The 18,039-nt window shown below is 48.8% G+C and overlaps 1 protein-coding gene across 1 annotated transcript in view; it reads right to left on the bottom strand.

The window, feature by feature from the left end:
* Positions 1–15,480, bottom strand: part of LOC144249840 (uncharacterized) — a 37,588-nt gene extending 22,108 nt beyond the window's left edge. Inside the window, exons 1-6 of the mRNA XM_077792037.1 lie at positions 15,448–15,480; positions 11,788–11,902; positions 11,496–11,593; positions 11,213–11,329; positions 10,124–10,238; positions 8,142–8,206 (exon numbers count right to left, since the gene is read on the bottom strand). Of these exons, the coding sequence (XP_077648163.1) occupies positions 8,142–8,206; positions 10,124–10,238; positions 11,213–11,329; positions 11,496–11,593; positions 11,788–11,902; positions 15,448–15,480 (543 nt within the window). The remainder of the gene's footprint in view (positions 1–8,141; positions 8,207–10,123; positions 10,239–11,212; positions 11,330–11,495; positions 11,594–11,787; positions 11,903–15,447) is intronic.
* Between the last annotated feature and the right edge of the window lie 2,559 nt (positions 15,481–18,039).

Genomic DNA, 18,039 nt, shown 5'->3' with positions numbered 1-18,039 from the left:
GAGCCAAACTGAACTTGGATGCAGCCGCACACAAACTGAACTCATCAATGCCCCCTTGCTCTCAGTTGTGAGTAAGAGGGGAAGTGGTGTTTCACAACCCTGGACATCAAGTGCAGTCTCCAGGCTTTGGGGTGTGCCCTGGCCTCTGTCTATCTGCCCAGGCTCTCCAACCCACACTGGCCTCTTACCCAACCTCCTCCTAGGGCCAAACTCAATCCTGCCTCTCAATTTCTGCTGCCTTCCCCAACACACTGCTCCCCAAAATGAGCAGGGCTGGCTCTCGGTTATCATGCTGGTGCCAGCAGCAATGCCACCCCACTGACATAATTCTGAGTCCCAACCTAGGCACTCCAGCTGTCTTTGCCACACCTGGCCTGTTTGGGCTCTGGCTCTTGCTCTTTTCTTTCATGTGCATGTGTTTTGAGGTTTTGAGTTTCTCCCACTGCAGAATGCAGCTGTAGCAGGGTAGAGCTCATGAGGGTGACACTCTGAGCCACATCCAATCCCATCAGGACTGTTCACTGGGGTGATGCTGGAACACAGTGATGAGTGAATACATGGGAGGTGGTTGGACCCACCTTGCCTCTGAGTGGCTTCCTTTCAGGACAGGAATGTAGGGATGGGAGCCCCTGGCGTGGGATGCTTTGCACAAGGCGTGACCATGGGCTCTCTTTCCTGGCAAAAATGGCTCCACTCAGCATGGAGAGCACTGTCATTCCTGGTGGCTAACAACAGCCCTGGACCCCAGAAAGGAACCCACACTTAAGTTTTACGTCTGAGTGTGCGTGTCCTCGAGGAAATGAGGTCTCCTGATCCCAGATGCAAAGGGGTAAGTCCTCTAACTCCAGGGGCCATGAAGGGACATCTGAGTTTCCCTCGTCCTTCTTTCCCTCTCTAACTAACCACAGTTAGGACCCTGGCCTCATTCCCCAGTGAGGATCATTAGGCTCCATAAAGGACAGTCTCTAAGATGCTCAGTGGACCAACACCCTCTGCACAACCCATAACCCTATTCACCCAAGAGGCAAGAGGATTTCTATTCAGGAAAACCAGGAAAGGGAGAGCCTTTCTCAAGGACACAAGGACATTAGTGAGTGAGGGAGTGATTAATGGATGGAGAACTATTTCCAACACCAACTTCCAGGAGCATATATGGCCCCCTGGAGAATTCTGCAGTGTGTTGGTGATTAAGGAGAATGTGTGAATTCAGGGGTCACTAGGTCCTCTCAGCCATAAGGAGGGAAACTGCCATAAAGGAACTAGGACAAGGGTGCGAGGAATGCTCACTGGGGGGAGATCGGAAGGAAGGAAAGTGTACTCATTAGAAAAGTGTCGCCTGAAAATTCTTAGCCAGCCAAAAGTCGTGCGAACTTGTGTGGGAAAAGAGTCTTTGCACAGTGATGAAGCTAAGAGCTCACATGATGGAACACAGCATCAACTGGGACCAAATCCAATATCTGATATTCTTGTAGGAAGAGGAGAGTCTGGACCCAGAGACCAGGGAGACTGGGGGATACCGGATATGTGAGGTTGGAGCCAGGGCGGGATGCCCATATGGGAACCACAGATCGTGGGCAGCAATAGGAGAGTGGGCAAGGGCTGGGAGAGTTGGGGAGACAGTCCCCTTGAAACCTGGGAGGGGTTATGGCACTGGGACAGCCCAACACCTACTGTGTTGAGCCTCTGGAGCTCAACGGAAGACACTTCCTCTGTTGTCGGCCACCCAGTTAACAGAGTTTGGTTGCAGCAGCCTAGGACCCAGCTGAAGGTCTGAGCATGTTGGCCATGCAGGTTGGATCTGGACCACAGACACCCTCATCAGAGATTGTAGGGTCTCAGCCCTGAGGCAAGACAGGCACTAAGTCAGGCCAGGAGGGGAAACGGATAGGCACACACTCTGGGGGCTGGTGCCTGTGTTACTGGGAGCACTTCTGATCGCAATTCCCTGATCTGCTGCCAACACAGGCTACAGAGGAGGGTACAGAAACACAGACCACGGATCTGCCCCACTCAGTGGGCCCAGGCCAACACCACACCCAGCAGCCTCGTGCCATACCCAATGAGTCTCGAAGCGGCCCCCTCTTCCCATCCTGAGAGCTCTTCCCTTCCTCATGTGCCAATAGCTCCCTACTGTCACTGGCAATATCTACTCTGTGAGATGTCAACATCCGTGGGTACTGTTCTCTCATCCCAGGACAGTGTGGTCCCACACACCCTGGTGAAATGGGCCACCTGGAGGCTGGACCTGGAGGTTGTTGAGGCTGAATGGCAGCGGTGGTCCTCTGGCACTTAATATTATTTAAGTTAAAAAAAACAAAAACAAAAACAAAAAACGGGTCTTGGTGCTCAAAAATGTTTGATTTGCATATTCTCATCCCCTAACCCCAATATTTTCATTATTTCCTCACATATGAAATCTTACTAGCATAAAGGTAATTTCGTATTAAACAAAGTGGATTGAAATAACATTGGTAAAAATAATCAATCACCATACTTTCAATTTTTGTTCTGCTTTCCTATTAGAAACCACTTGGATACAAGAGAACAGAGGACAGACTCATGGAAATGCTTGAAATGACAAGAAGCTCCCACTCAAGCTCAGCATTCAGTCCTGGACAGGGTAAGACCAGGCCACTTTGACATCTGTGCCAAAGAGTCTACCAGACAGAATCCTCTGACTGATCCCTGACTGAGCCATAGGAACTGGCTAGAAAAGCCTTCACATCCTCAATACATTCTTCACGTCAGAATACTTGACAACCATTGATATCCATCTCTCGTTAACTTGCTCCCCAGCCAACCATTCTTCAACAAATTCAAAGGAGTAACTCATGCAAGCACACAGAAAGGGGTGTTCACTACACACATCCATGTGCGAAAAAGACAACTGGTATTTCTTGTTTGGGCTATTTCAAATGAAATCCCTTCTGCATGACCTCCACAAACCAAAGGAAAATATTTGTGAAATTCCCACGTAGAAGACAAGATACACTTGCCAAGGAGGCAGTGGCAAGAATTTTGACACTCCAAATGTAGAGTGTGTGTTTAGGAAGCAGTCACAGTTTCCATGAGAGAGTCCCATGAAATCAATTAGGAAGATCCATGCTCTAGCCCTACCATGCAAGTGATGTGACTTGAAAGAGTCACTTAGTCTTAGTAACCATCATCACTAACAACTAAGTCAATGAATAAAGGTCCTCAGGTGCCAAGCTACAAAATGTGGGATGAGCATGGATGAGGATGGGTGGGAGAAGTCTCCAACTCTAACACAATTAGGGAAGGATGTGCTGACCTCAAGTGGCTGGGGGGCTGGGATCCTGCCACAGAGGGGGATTCCAAACCTCACATCCCCTGACCCAGGCCAGAAGACCAGGTAGAGTCCAAGGACCCTGGGGTGGCCCAATGGCAATAAAGGTCAAAAGGAACTAGGGATCTGCCTGGTCCCTCAATCCCCTACTCTGAGCAGGGCTGCATGACGAGGCCAGAGGCCATCCACAGCAATCTGCCTTTACAGGAAAACAGGGACTGCAGGCTGCCTCTGGCTCACTGAATCAGGGTGGTGTTTTCATAAAGCAAGACCACTTCCTCACATTTGACCAGCAGCTCATGTGTTGACAGCACAATGACTGACTTGACTCAGGCCCTGATGAATGAAATAGAAAATTCATAGCAAACCCATCTTTAGCTCTTCCACATCATCAGGGGCTCTGATTCAATTCCGTCCAGAAAGGTGTCTGAAATGATTTCTAAACATGCTGGGGACTCACCTCTGTGTGGAACTTTTCAGGAAAAAGGGGATCAAATCTCATGAAGCAACTCTTCTCTCTTCTAGCCCATGGGCAATGCAAGGAACCTGCATGATACCAGAGGCTCACTTCTCTCTTCTCATGTCTTCTGGAAAGGATTCGTTAATGCTTCCTGCAAGGTGAAGCAGAAGCCTGCATCCCCAGCTGCACAGAAGTGTTTTAGGGCAGTGTCTCCCTTAAAACCCAAAAATAAAAAAACAGGTCATTCAACAGGCACATGGATTCGAGTACATGTTCAATGATCCCTCCTCCCTGGAGCCTTCCACATGCCCATCTTCCACATTCACAGAGCAATGCTTGGCCATTCTCAAGACCAGGAGACCATGATGCTCATCACCAGGAAGTCAATAAGGAACATGAAGAGAGCAGCATGGATTGCAGAAGGTGGCACATCAAGGATCTTCAGCTCTGCTGCTAGAACACAAGAGCTTAACTTCAGTATTGACTTTTTGCCAACTACCAAGTACGATAGCAGTGTCAAGCCCAATATGCAGATATGCAAGTAGTAGGTGACACCCCGCATCCATTCACAAAAGTGGGCAACATCTGCATCAGAACAAGGAAGTATCTTACCCTTACTCATAAAAATCATCAGAAACAAAATAAAATGGATGCAAGACTTCTCATTTCACTATTAGGTAGCTGTTGGAATTCCCTATTAAATAATACCTCCTCCAAAATAAAAAGTATCTCAGACATGTGTCAACTATTCAATGGATGACATTTTAAAAACTATGGACTTTACTTAATATTTATGTATGCTATATCCCTGCCTAAGGCTCTATGAGAAAGGAGCACATAGAATTGGATCTTTGAAAATCTCACATTTGCTGATAAATATTACTGCTGATCTCAGGCATGGCGAAGTGAAAAGTGGGACTTTGGATATTCCAAGAATGCTATGTTGTGGGATTGGTGTCCCTGATTCATACATAGCATATGGTTTCTATGAAATCCAGTGAGGGAGCAGGAGTAACGAAGCTGATTGCACAGATGACCTCAGGGAATACTGACAGATAGGCCAAATGAAAAATATGTTCCAGCTAACCATTGGTATTTGGGCTTCTGATCCCAGTCCTGTTTTTAAAAAAGGTGCAGACAGGCAGTGTTCATTAAAAACTGTCTACCATGTAAAAGTGGGTAATTTAAATGGCATCTAGTTACACATCTGATAGAATGGTCTGGCAACATATGAATTTCATTCTAACAACAACAACAACAACAAAACATAGAAAATGAGACATAAAGATAAAACCTTGTCTTCACCAGGATGCCTAAAAATAGGTTTTATTTGGCTCATGCAAATAAATATCTTTCAATAGAATTTCTGATTTCTGAATGAACCCATTCAACTTCATACTGCACAGATCACAAGGTTTTCTTTACAGAATATTCTCTTCTTCTTCTTAAAGCCTCACATAGAAAATGTCTCACAGGACATAGGAGGGGAATGACCCAAAGGATGAGAGAATGGCTGGAACCGTTCTCAAATGTGCCCATGTAGCCTAAAGTTTGAAGGCATCTAATTGTACTCTAAAACAATTATGAACCTATTTGATCCATTATTAATAAATATCACCACTTTACCACTTGAACCAAATCACAGAAAATTGGAAACAGATGATCATTGGCTTTGATACCTTTACTTCTGTTTCATTACTCAGAGTCGATCAACTCTACACTTCAAGTGACACAGATTTATTACAGAATGCCTAAGATCCTAAGGATCTATTTTAGCTCAGCCCATGGTATTGCTTCATTATTTTATCATTTTGTAAGTAATAAAATATAACTTCATGTTGGATGATATATTCAAGCCATGAATATATCATCCAACATTGTTCTTCCCAAAATATTAGCCCAATTTCTGCGCGTGCTCACTTACTGTTTAGGAATTTTACTAATTGTTTGAAGGTTCTAGAGGACCTGTTAGACTCCTGATGGACAAACCATACGACATACTCCAGAGAACGGACGAGTGCCATAAGAAGAAAATAAGGTCAGCCTACAGCAATGGGCAGCTGCCTGCCCTCGGCTGGGAGGAGCCCTGGCCATGGCACCAGGGCTGCTGGGCAGCAGAAGCCTCCACAGCCCTGCAGGGAGCCTGGAGCACAGCTCTGCCTAACCATGCTCAGCCCTGGACAGATGCACATGAGTTCCCATCACAGGCTCGAGTGTGACAGTCCCAGGTGCATGCCTGTCATGCCAGCCACCAGGGAGGCTGAGGCAAGAGGAACGTTTGAGGTCAGCCTTGGCAACTTAGACCCCGAGGCAAAGGGGAAATACTTTTACAGGGGTCTCTGAGGGTGTAGCTCAGGTAGGTCACTTGCCTCACAGGCTCAAGGCCCTGGGTTCAATCCCCAGAACCCACGTACACACAAAAAGTGAACTTGGAATATTGTTTAAAATGATGGATCAGGTACACACAAGGACTTCAATATGACCTCTCAGAGGAGCTCAATTTGAGATCAGACTGAACAAAAGACCACCTGGACCATTGACTCAGTGTCTGAAACCCTCTGTGAGCATGGGAAGCACTGCTGGCAAGACACCAGAGGGCCAAAGCACTTGTGCCCCCTGCAGGGGTGTCTCTTGTCTACCGCCAAAGACTGTTCCCCTCCTGGGGCAGCTGAGAGCAAGCTGGGCCTTGGAGCAAGGACTAGTGCTTTAGATATAGACTATGCAAGCAAGGGGCAATGTCTTTAATAAAACTAAAATTAAAAAGTCACATTGAAAAAATTTTAAAAAGAAGAAAATAAGGTCAAGTAGAGGAAGCCCATTTTCACAGGAAAAAATCCCCCAGTGAAAAGCATCAGAATAGATACCAAGAAAAATACCAACAAAAACAGTGTGCTCCCACTATGTATCTACTCAACATGCAAAAGTTAGAAAGCTAGATAATACAATCCTGGCCACAGGTAGAGCTATGCAGAAGAGCCACCTGGCAGTGCTTAGTCAAAGAAGTAAACATGCACACTTTGACCTAGAAATTCCACCTGTGTGTAAACCAGGCGGTGCTTAAGCAGTTTCACAAGGGGACATGCACAGGGAAATTTATCCTCAGGTTCTTATAGAGTTGTCTGTGCTTACAGGGAGTTGATGGTTGTCAAGATGCCCACAGCTGCGAAAGTCAAAAGCTAAAAAAATAATAGATGCCAACCTGGATATATTAATAATCCCGTATCTATGATCACCTTCATAAGGTAGCTTCCCAACTTCTGTGTGGAAGTGTGTTTCTCCTTGGCCCTTACACTGTTGTGGAGACCACTAGGAGTTCAGCTTTGTGCAGGATCATCTGACCTGGACTTTTTGCAAGACCTGTACAGCCCTCACACATGCTCAGATGCTACAGGACTTTTCAGACCAGTCCAGACAACAGGAGGCATCCATTCATTGTCTGCACTCTACAGATTCCTAGATGCACGACATTCATTACCATCAAATGCAGAATTTTCATCAAAAACTAATATATATATCATTCCAATCTGAATCAAGAAAATCGGAAATATCCCCAAATCCAAAGAGTGGATCCCCATTGTGATGCTACAAGTTGAAAATTCCACAGCTGACCTCATGGGATGGTTCACAGTCAAAAGACAGCTGCATGAAAAATATTACATGACATGACCTTCCTGCTATGTGAAAAGTGGCATGTGAAGTACACATGCATGTCTTCCTCAGACATGGGTTCATTTGCAAGACACCTTGTGCAATTGAAAATACTCCAAAAGGGGAGAAATCAGAACCGTGTCTCCAAAGTATTTCAGCAGAGACCAACTCCATCTGTCTATCTATCTCTCAGTGAGTGTGTGTGCTCTTGTGTGTGTTTGTGTGTCTTTGTTTGTGTTTGTACCATCATAGCTGATACTTCATTGCCCCCATTGGAAAACTGACTCAGATAACGCCATCTGCCAAACTCCTAAAAACCAAAGTTCTTGCTGATAGAATGAAACATTCCTTCCTGTTGGTTTGGATGTGTCCTTTAGGAATCACTGCTACATTTAGTATACTCAAATCATCACAGTAGATCAGGTAACAAAAACATATATATTTTAAAATAATAATATATTAATGGAAACAACAAATACAGGATAGAGTAACAACTGTGTTACTAAACAAGGTCAAGGACAATGGCAAACTATAGATTTAAACTTTGAAGAAAATAGTAATCAATGTAAATATTCCTGGGCTGCCTCAGCCCCGCCCAGGCACACAGCAGCAGAATGGTTTTGCAAGCATCCTCAGGAGGGCAGGAGCCTTCTTTCCAGGACGAGAGGGAGGTTGAGGCTGGATCCACCCATCATTCTTTTGGGAGAGGCTCCTTTTCCTCAGCACAAAGTTGGATTTTTTGTGAGCATTCTTGGCATAAAATACGTTGGCCTCTGCTGGAATCCTCAGCTCTGGGGAGAGAGGGGTGTACAAAAAGAAGGTGGCACTCAGGAGGTGCTCCCTAGGACACGCCAACATCTGAGAGCCTGTGCCAGAAAAGGCCAGAGCCACACACCTGAGAGCTCTCCAATTCAGCACCAATACCAACAAAGACAGCCTCCACAGTCCTCCCTGAGGAAGAACTAGGCAGAGCACTTCAACAGACCTAATGTCTGTTCCTACCGAAGGCTTTGGACTCCAGAATATCTCAGGTCCTCTTGCATCTGCCAAAGCACACCACTAGGGTTTGCATCTGAAATCTCCCACAAAAGGCTCCTGTGCCGAAGATTCAGTCCCCACATGAGCCATCTTCATAGGTGGGTTTGGAGGGAAGCATTGGATGGTGAGTGCTCTGATGTCAACATGAAATTCTCATTCAAGATGAATACACTACTGGGGGGTGGGAGGGACTGGAAGAAAGGTTGAGCATGGTTGGAGTAAGACCTAAACAGGGTTGTGCCCTGGGCAACAGTACCTTGTTCCTGTTGGCTCCACTGAATCCTCATTCTCCAAGTAGAGGTCCTCCCTCTCCATCTTTCTCTCTCTCCCTCTCTGCCAGCCTCGTTCTCTCTCTCCCAGTCTATGCCTTTGTGGCAAGGGCTGAGGAGCTCTCCACTGCCACACACTAGAGCTTTATGGACAGCCTCAGTGCACAACCAAAGAGAAAGCTATGAAACCCAGAGAAAAGGCCTAGGATTCCTCCTCTGAGTTATTTTCCTCAAGTATGGCCACAGTGAGGACAGGCTGACCAGCACGGATACCACGTTAGAGCCATGCTTCTGCGTTGGTGGAGCCCGCCTCCATGTGAACCAGGCTTCTGAGAATGGAGGCCACATTCCAAATACTGCCCTACTGAGAACAATGGTTCCAAAGACCAGCAAAGGGACTGCTTCCCTCCAACATGGTGTATGGCCCAGTGGTGCCATGACCCCGAGTGGGGGAATACAACAGCCGCTTCTCCTTCCTCTGAACATGTGTTTCCTGTCGCCCTCCTCTAACCTAGAGCCTGTTCTCCATCCCTTCTGGGTTGGATGTGGAGATCTCTGCTATGAATTTCTTAGGCTACCAAGGCCCCAGACAGACTTCCTCTTCCATAGACTCTACTAACCTAACAGTAGGTTAAGATAGGAGACAAGTGATCCTAGAACTCATAGGGATGGTGGTCTTCAGGGTACATAGGCTGGGATAATGGCTGCTGTGGTGTTTGGCTCACAAAAACCAACCAACCAACCAACAAAAAAGCGCTGGCATTATTATCAGATGAGCTCTGTGGCTACGTGCTCAGGAAGCCCTCATCTGACTTTAGTTAGGGATCACAACCTGGCTATTGTGATCACTCCTTGCCTAGTGGACTCAGGTGCGTAAGACCATGGAATTTATGCAAAAACAGATGATTCAGGCTGTCTCCCAGGCTGTGTTTTCTTCCCAATTTCATCCTGTTACTGCTTGCTAGAATCCTGGCAATGCTCTGCCCAGGCAGTGGTTTTCTGGTCACACAGAAGGCTTTCAATAGTACTGCTTCAGTCCACAAAATGCCAGTTCCCTCTTTAGCCCATGCATTCCCATGTTCCTTTGAAACCACTCCTATCCCAGACCATGAAAACATACTGCTCCTGGAGAGAGGCTTTCCTCCTCACTCCTCAAAGATGTCAGCTTTGGATGCCTGTTCATGTCCAGGGGAGGGCACCTGGTGGGGAGCCGCAATATCCACTGGGGTATACTATTGGACCTCAAGACCTTCCACCAGCAGAAGTGCAGTTGGCTTTGTGCACGAACCCAACACACCTGTTGGAGTGTTCTTGGGGGTCAGAGACTACTCTTTGTTGCTAAGAGTTGACCTGAGTCCACATCCTGACCCTTGCTCTCTGCTATCTGATTGTCTCACTTACTCTGACGGCGAGAGATGATTTGGCCCAGCTCATAATCCTCTGGATTCTCCTCAGTAAGGAAGTGTAGGTCGAGGGCGCTGCGGATGACGACAGGAGCCCTATCCTGGCAGGTCACCTGGAGCAGCATGGGAGACAGGCCTTCAGGAAATGGGCCTTGAAGTGACTACTCAAGGACAGTGGGCAGGGGCATTCTGGAGGCACCTCCACTCTAAATACAAGGGCAACATCCCATGACCCTACTACCCGAGGCTGACCTCCTGCTCATCGTGTGGGCTCTTCCCACAGGCTACTAGCCCAATCCGTGTACATAGGACTTCCTGGGCCTGCCATTGCTCTTTGTGGAGCTGCACTCCTCTCGGAGTGAAAGGACCCCACTACCTGCATACAGATGCAATCTCATCCCACAAGTTGGGAGGAATGGGACAATAGCCTCCAAGATCCCAGGTCTGCCCGAGGATGCAGGCGGCATTGGGAATGGCCTAGGCACAAAACCTAGAGGCTTTGGTCTGGATTGCCAGGGCCAAAAACAGACCCAGGAACATGACCACACACAGGAGTGCTGAAAGATAGCCACGAGAGCTCCTGGCCTCCAGAGGCTCAGTGCTGGCTGGGATGTAGGAGGGCACCTCATCCGGCAAGGGTGGTCATTGGGTTACCTGGACATTTAGTGTGCTTGCTCCACATCCATATCGACTCTGCAGAGAGACTCTCTCAGCTCCTTGTTCAAGGAACATGCAGAACCTCACACTGCTGTCCTCCTCCATAGACGTCAGCATCCCATACAAGGGAACCTGCAACCTACTTCCTGTCCTATTCTCATCTGTCACCCATACCTGTCCCTGCCCTTCTGGACTGCATGCTGCCACCTGACACACAGACTCCCTCAGACATGGCAGTGGACAAGCTGCTGCACTCGCTCATCTCAGCTCCAGCCCTTCACACTGACTCTCCCTTCTTGATTCCCATCTATCCTCCTGATCATCCAGAAGCTCCAAATTCAAGAGGGCATGAGTAGTCCATGGTATTGGACCAGTGTCTGCTCCCCACCCAGGTGTAAGCACCACGGGACACCCCTGCTCCCAGGCTTACCAGAACACTCTTGGCCATCTCTGGACTTTGTGTTTCTAGGTGGACACGAATTAAGCAGGTGTCTCCCACCTGCTTGTGGGAAAGCGGCCTGGAGGACTTGCAGGTTGATTCTGAGAACTGTGGGGGATGGAACATCAGCAAACCCAGAAACAGAAAGCCACCCCAGACTGTCAGTTGGCTCTATGGGCTTCCAGCAAATATGTCCAGGTGCTGAGGCTTCTTATTTCCTCAGGTCGGAGTGGAATGGCAGCACATGCACAGCTTGAATAAGGTAGGTGTTTACCTCCTTTCCCTTGACCTGGGGGCGTTTCCTCACGATGAAATATTGTATTCCCAGATTCATGGACAGACACACGAGTGCGTGGTCAGAGACCTTGATTTCTGCAGAGCGAAGTGGAGAGAATTGTTAGGTGGCACTCAAGGATTATACCACAAAACACCCACAACCCCTGAGAGTCTCCGCCAGGCCCATCACACTTTGGTATTTTGGGGCCAAGGCCCACTTTCTCTTGGCTGTCAGTTATCCTGAGCCCACTGTGGATCATGTCTCCCCACTGTCTGATTGTCCTACTTACTCTCATCCTCAGACATCATATACAGCAGCTCAAAGTTGTCCACATCCTCATGCTGCAACAAATTTTGGTCCAAGGCCCTGCGGATGAGGCTTGTCACCGTCTCCTGAAAGGTCACCTGGATCAGGGTGGGACAAATGTCATCAGAGAATGGCTTTTAGAAGAGCTACCCAGAAGACTGTGGTCAAACATTCAGGAGAAATCTCAGCTACATATACAAGGGCACAATCTTGTTATCCTGCTACCTGAGTGTGTCCTCCATATACCACCTGGGTTCTTGCAATGTGCTACTAGAACAATCCTGGTACAAATATCTGCCTGTACCTGCCATCTCCCCTCCCCCTGGGGAGCCACATTCCACTCATGTCAAAGGACCAAACTGCCTATGCACAGACACACTCTCATCTCACTGAGATGAGAGCAATGGGCCAGGGATCTGCGCACCAAGTGTGATCTGGGATGCAGGCTGCCTTTGTGGGTGGAAGAGGCAGATGCACTGAAAATTTGGGTCCTGACTGCCACGACACAAAACGGACTCAGATACAAGAGTGTGCACTTGAGTGCTTCATGATAGCTTTGAGAGGCCCTGGCCTCTGGAAGCTCGGTGCGGGTCTGGTTGTAATGATGTACTTGACTCAGCACTGGCAGTCACTGAACATGTCTCCTCTGCAGCTGGACACCTGCAGCATTAGCGTGTCTACTGCACATCCATAGAAATTCTGCCAAGAACCCCTTTAGCTCCGTATTTACATACATGCAAAGCCTAACATTTCCGAAGCTTTGGCATGACCCCCCAGGTGATCCCGACCCCAAATTCCTACACCTAGTCATGCTAAGGAGGTTCTCTTCCCTGCCACCAGGAACACATCCCCTCCTACACATGTGACAAGTCACTGCCACCTCCTCTGCTCCAACTTCACTCATTGAGAATACCAAGTTCTAGGCACTGCAGCCTGCACCCTGGACATATCTCTGCCTTCATCTGTCCACAGCACTTCCGTCTGCACTTCTGGCCTGCAAAACCCACCATACACAGGCCCACTCACCACTGAAGCTGGGCATGCTGATGCTCTCCCTCCTCAGGTCAAGCCCTTAAGACGGACCTCTCTCTTCTTTATTTCCCACCATAGCCCTGGGGTTGGCTGTGTCTCCTGCCTTCCACTGTGTGGACACCCAGGAGGCAGCCCTGCTGTCGGGCTTACCGGGATGCGCTTTGTCTCCCTCAGGCTCTGTCCCTCTAGGAGGACGTGAACAACGCGGCTGTCTTCCACCTGCTCGCTGGAGTGAAGCAGTGAGGAGCTGCTACTCACAGCTGCTGGGGTCCTGGATGCCACTGCCACAGAAGGTTCCAAGAACTGTGGGGGATGACAACATCAGCAAAGCCCAGCAACTGCACCCCACCCAGCCTGGCAGTTGGCTCTGTGGGCATTCTACAACATCCATCCAGAACCTGAGGTTCTTGTCCCCTTGGAGGATGTGGAGTGGCACCAGGAGTAAAGACTGAAGAAGGTGGCTGTTTTGGGAACAAGAGATCCAGCACCTGCTGGGTGGGGATGAAATCCCAGGAGATTAACCCCATGTTGCTGCTGAAATGTAGGTTCCTCCCACAAATGACAGGCAGGAGCTCATTCCTAAGCTGGTCCTGCCTGTAAGGTTCAAGGCTCTGAACCCTGAAGGGCTCCTCCGTGTTCTGATCATTTTCACCCTGGGTTGGGACCAAGAATGGTGGGGTCAAAATGGAAATGGTGACAAACAGAAAAATGACTTGTGCCAATACACTAGAGTCAAAGCACAATGGGACAGTTCCCATCAGTACAAACACACACACACACACACACACACAGAGTCAGAATAGGAGTCCTGGGCCATTCATCAGGGATCAGACTAGAGGGCCTGCTGGGCTCACCTGCCCTGTGCTACTCACTGTTACTCTTGAGCTCCTCTGCGACAATCGCCAGAGGCTCTGGCGTCTAAGATGAAGCCTCACCCAGTGTATCCACAAAAGGGCTAGTTGGCCCCCCTGAGATTCCTGGGAGCCTGAGGCTCGGCATTGTCTGCAACCACAGGAGAACATCCTTCTCCCTCCAGTGGCTCCAACCAAGTGAGCTCGGATGGCTTGGTCAGTGAAGTGGGTGCCTGGATACCAGGGTTCCATGTTCTGTTTGATCCATTGTCAAGGCAATGATGTCATTTCCTGTGCCCATACCTGAGCCTCTTTTCACATAAGACCACTTTCAACAGCCCTATGGGCTGCCGATTTCTCCTCCATGCCTACCCATCTCAGGTGCGCAGGTGTTCACCAACAACTACCCAAACATCCCCACCAGCATCTGCCCTGCTTGGTGCCACTAGAGTTCCAGCTTGGAGCCTTCAAAAATGCATTCACAACCAGTCCTTCCCTCTCAGCAGCTTTTGGACCCTGGTCCCATCATTGTGCAACTCATGGTGTGCCCAGTCTTTTCTGGAAAGTAGGGTAGCATCTAATCTCTAGGGTTTATTGTGTCTATTGGCCCATAACACCCTCTATTCTCTCTGAAACCAGAGATGGGACTCACAGGTGGCTAAAGCACAAATGTAGAGATGGGATAATCACAAGAAAGGGAGAGACAAAGAATGCACCCTAACTCAATCAGGCCTGTGTCCCACACAGGGACATGGCCAATGTCCGTCCCATCGTGGCTGCAGTTCCCTCTCTACACCATGGCAAGTTGGAGGGGACTGAGATGCAGAGGCTGCTCCCCTCTGCCATACAACTTCCCAAGGCTTCTCCTAAGATTTCAAAAGGGCCAAGTGTGTCTAGTGTTGGGGTCTCACAGAGACTCCGAGGTACCACAGCATCCTGCTGCCCAGAACCGGTTCACCCCTCACCTCAAGGGGGCTCAGCCTCTGGATTCATGGGAATTGAAGTGGGTACAGGTGATGGGATATCACCTCCAAGACTGAGTTATGCCAAGTCCATGACCCCTGTCTGCATCCCTGTCTCCAGCACCACTCCCCCCTCTCTCTTTCCTCCTCAGAGCAAACAAATCCATTTAGCAAGTGTGTCCTGTGATAAAGACATGACGGTCACCCATCCTCTCATTACAAAAACACTGAGGCTCAGCCAACATGGATCCTACAGGGAACACAGGCATAAACTCAGACTCCGATCCTCCCAGCCGAGCCTCAGTGGAGCCTGGACTCCCAGCCTCCTGAGTCAAGGAAACAGAGGTTCCTAGCCGAGCCAAACTGAACTTGGATGCAGCCGCACACAAACTGAACTCATCAATGCCCCCTTGCTCTCAGTTGTGAGTAAGAGGGGAAGTGGTGTTTCACAACCCTGGACATCAAGTGCAGTCTCCAGGCTTTGGGGTGTGCCCTGGCCTCTGTCTATCTGCCCAGGCTCTCCAACCCACACTGGCCTCTTACCCAACCTCCTCCTAGGGCCAAACTCAATCCTGCCTCTCAATTTCTGCTGCCTTCCCCAACACACTGCTCCCCAAAATGAGCAGGGCTGGCTCTCGGTTATCATGCTGGTGCCAGCAGCAATGCCACCCCACTGACATAATTCTGAGTCCCAACCTAGGCACTCCAGCTGTCTTTGCCACACCTGGCCTGTTTGGGCTCTGGCTCTTGCTCTTTTCTTTCATGTGCATGTGTTTTGAGGTTTTGAGTTTCTCCCACTGCAGAATGCAGCTGTAGCAGGGTAGAGCTCATGAGGGTGACACTCTGAGCCACATCCAATCCCATCAGGACTGTTCACTGGGGTGATGCTGGAACACAGTGATGAGTGAATACATGGGAGGTGGTTGGACCCACCTTGCCTCTGAGTGGCTTCCTTTCAGGACAGGAATGTAGGGATGGGAGCCCCTGGCGTGGGATGCTTTGCACAAGGCGTGACCATGGGCTCTCTTTCCTGGCAAAAATGGCTCCACTCAGCATGGAGAGCACTGTCATTCCTGGTGGCTAACAACAGCCCTGGACCCCAGAAAGGAACCCACACTTAAGTTTTACGTCTGAGTGTGCGTGTCCTCGAGGAAATGAGGTCTCCTGATCCCAGATGCAAAGGGGTAAGTCCTCTAACTCCAGGGGCCATGAAGGGACATCTGAGTTTCCCTCGTCCTTCTTTCCCTCTCTAACTAACCACAGTTAGGACCCTGGCCTCATTCCCCAGTGAGGATCATTAGGCTCCATAAAGGACAGTCTCTAAGATGCTCAGTGGACCAACACCCTCTGCACAACCCATAACCCTATTCACCCAAGAGGCAAGAGGATTTCTATTCAGGAAAACCAGGAAAGGGAGAGCCTTTCTCAAGGACACAAGGACATTAGTGAGTGAGGGAGTGATTAATGGATGGAGAACTATTTCCAACACCAACTTCCAGGAGCATATATGGCCCCCTGGAGAATTCTGCAGTGTGTTGGTGATTAAGGAGAATGTGTGAATTCAGGGGTCACTAGGTCCTCTCAGCCATAAGGAGGGAAACTGCCATAAAGGAACTAGGACAAGGGTGCGAGGAATGCTCACTGGGGGGAGATCGGAAGGAAGGAAAGTGTACTCATTAGAAAAGTGTCGCCTGAAAATTCTTAGCCAGCCAAAAGTCGTGCGAACTTGTGTGGGAAAAGAGTCTTTGCACAGTGATGAAGCTAAGAGCTCACATGATGGAACACAGCATCAACTGGGACCAAATCCAATATCTGATATTCTTGTAGGAAGAGGAGAGTCTGGACCCAGAGACCAGGGAGACTGGGGGATACCGGATATGTGAGGTTGGAGCCAGGGCGGGATGCCCATATGGGAACCACAGATCGTGGGCAGCAATAGGAGAGTGGGCAAGGGCTGGGAGAGTTGGGGAGACAGTCCCCTTGAAACCTGGGAGGGGTTATGGCACTGGGACAGCCCAACACCTACTGTGTTGAGCCTCTGGAGCTCAACGGAAGACACTTCCTCTGTTGTCGGCCACCCAGTTAACAGAGTTTGGTTGCAGCAGCCTAGGACCCAGCTGAAGGTCTGAGCATGTTGGCCATGCAGGTTGGATCTGGACCACAGACACCCTCATCAGAGATTGTAGGGTCTCAGCCCTGAGGCAAGACAGGCACTAAGTCAGGCCAGGAGGGGAAACGGATAGGCACACACTCTGGGGGCTGGTGCCTGTGTTACTGGGAGCACTTCTGATCGCAATTCCCTGATCTGCTGCCAACACAGGCTACAGAGGAGGGTACAGAAACACAGACCACGGATCTGCCCCACTCAGTGGGCCCAGGCCAACACCACACCCAGCAGCCTCGTGCCATACCCAATGAGTCTCGAAGCGGCCCCCTCTTCCCATCCTGAGAGCTCTTCCCTTCCTCATGTGCCAATAGCTCCCTACTGTCACTGGCAATATCTACTCTGTGAGATGTCAACATCCGTGGGTACTGTTCTCTCATCCCAGGACAGTGTGGTCCCACACACCCTGGTGAAATGGGCCACCTGGAGGCTGGACCTGGAGGTTGTTGAGGCTGAATGGCAGCGGTGGTCCTCTGGCACTTAATATTATTTAAGTTAAAAAAAACAAAAACAAAAACAAAAAACGGGTCTTGGTGCTCAAAAATGTTTGATTTGCATATTCTCATCCCCTAACCCCAATATTTTCATTATTTCCTCACATATGAAATCTTACTAGCATAAAGGTAATTTCGTATTAAACAAAGTGGATTGAAATAACATTGGTAAAAATAATCAATCACCATACTTTCAATTTTTGTTCTGCTTTCCTATTAGAAACCACTTGGATACAAGAGAACAGAGGACAGACTCATGGAAATGCTTGAAATGACAAGAAGCTCCCACTCAAGCTCAGCATTCAGTCCTGGACAGGGTAAGACCAGGCCACTTTGACATCTGTGCCAAAGAGTCTACCAGACAGAATCCTCTGACTGATCCCTGACTGAGCCATAGGAACTGGCTAGAAAAGCCTTCACATCCTCAATACATTCTTCACGTCAGAATACTTGACAACCATTGATATCCATCTCTCGTTAACTTGCTCCCCAGCCAACCATTCTTCAACAAATTCAAAGGAGTAACTCATGCAAGCACACAGAAAGGGGTGTTCACTACACACATCCATGTGCGAAAAAGACAACTGGTATTTCTTGTTTGGGCTATTTCAAATGAAATCCCTTCTGCATGACCTCCACAAACCAAAGGAAAATATTTGTGAAATTCCCACGTAGAAGACAAGATACACTTGCCAAGGAGGCAGTGGCAAGAATTTTGACACTCCAAATGTA

The sequence above is a fragment of the Urocitellus parryii genome, chromosome 12 (assembly GCF_045843805.1).
Source record: "Urocitellus parryii isolate mUroPar1 chromosome 12, mUroPar1.hap1, whole genome shotgun sequence".
NCBI classification, from domain to species: domain Eukaryota; kingdom Metazoa; phylum Chordata; class Mammalia; order Rodentia; family Sciuridae; genus Urocitellus; species Urocitellus parryii.
This window is presented reverse-complemented; position numbering and strand designations above follow the sequence as displayed.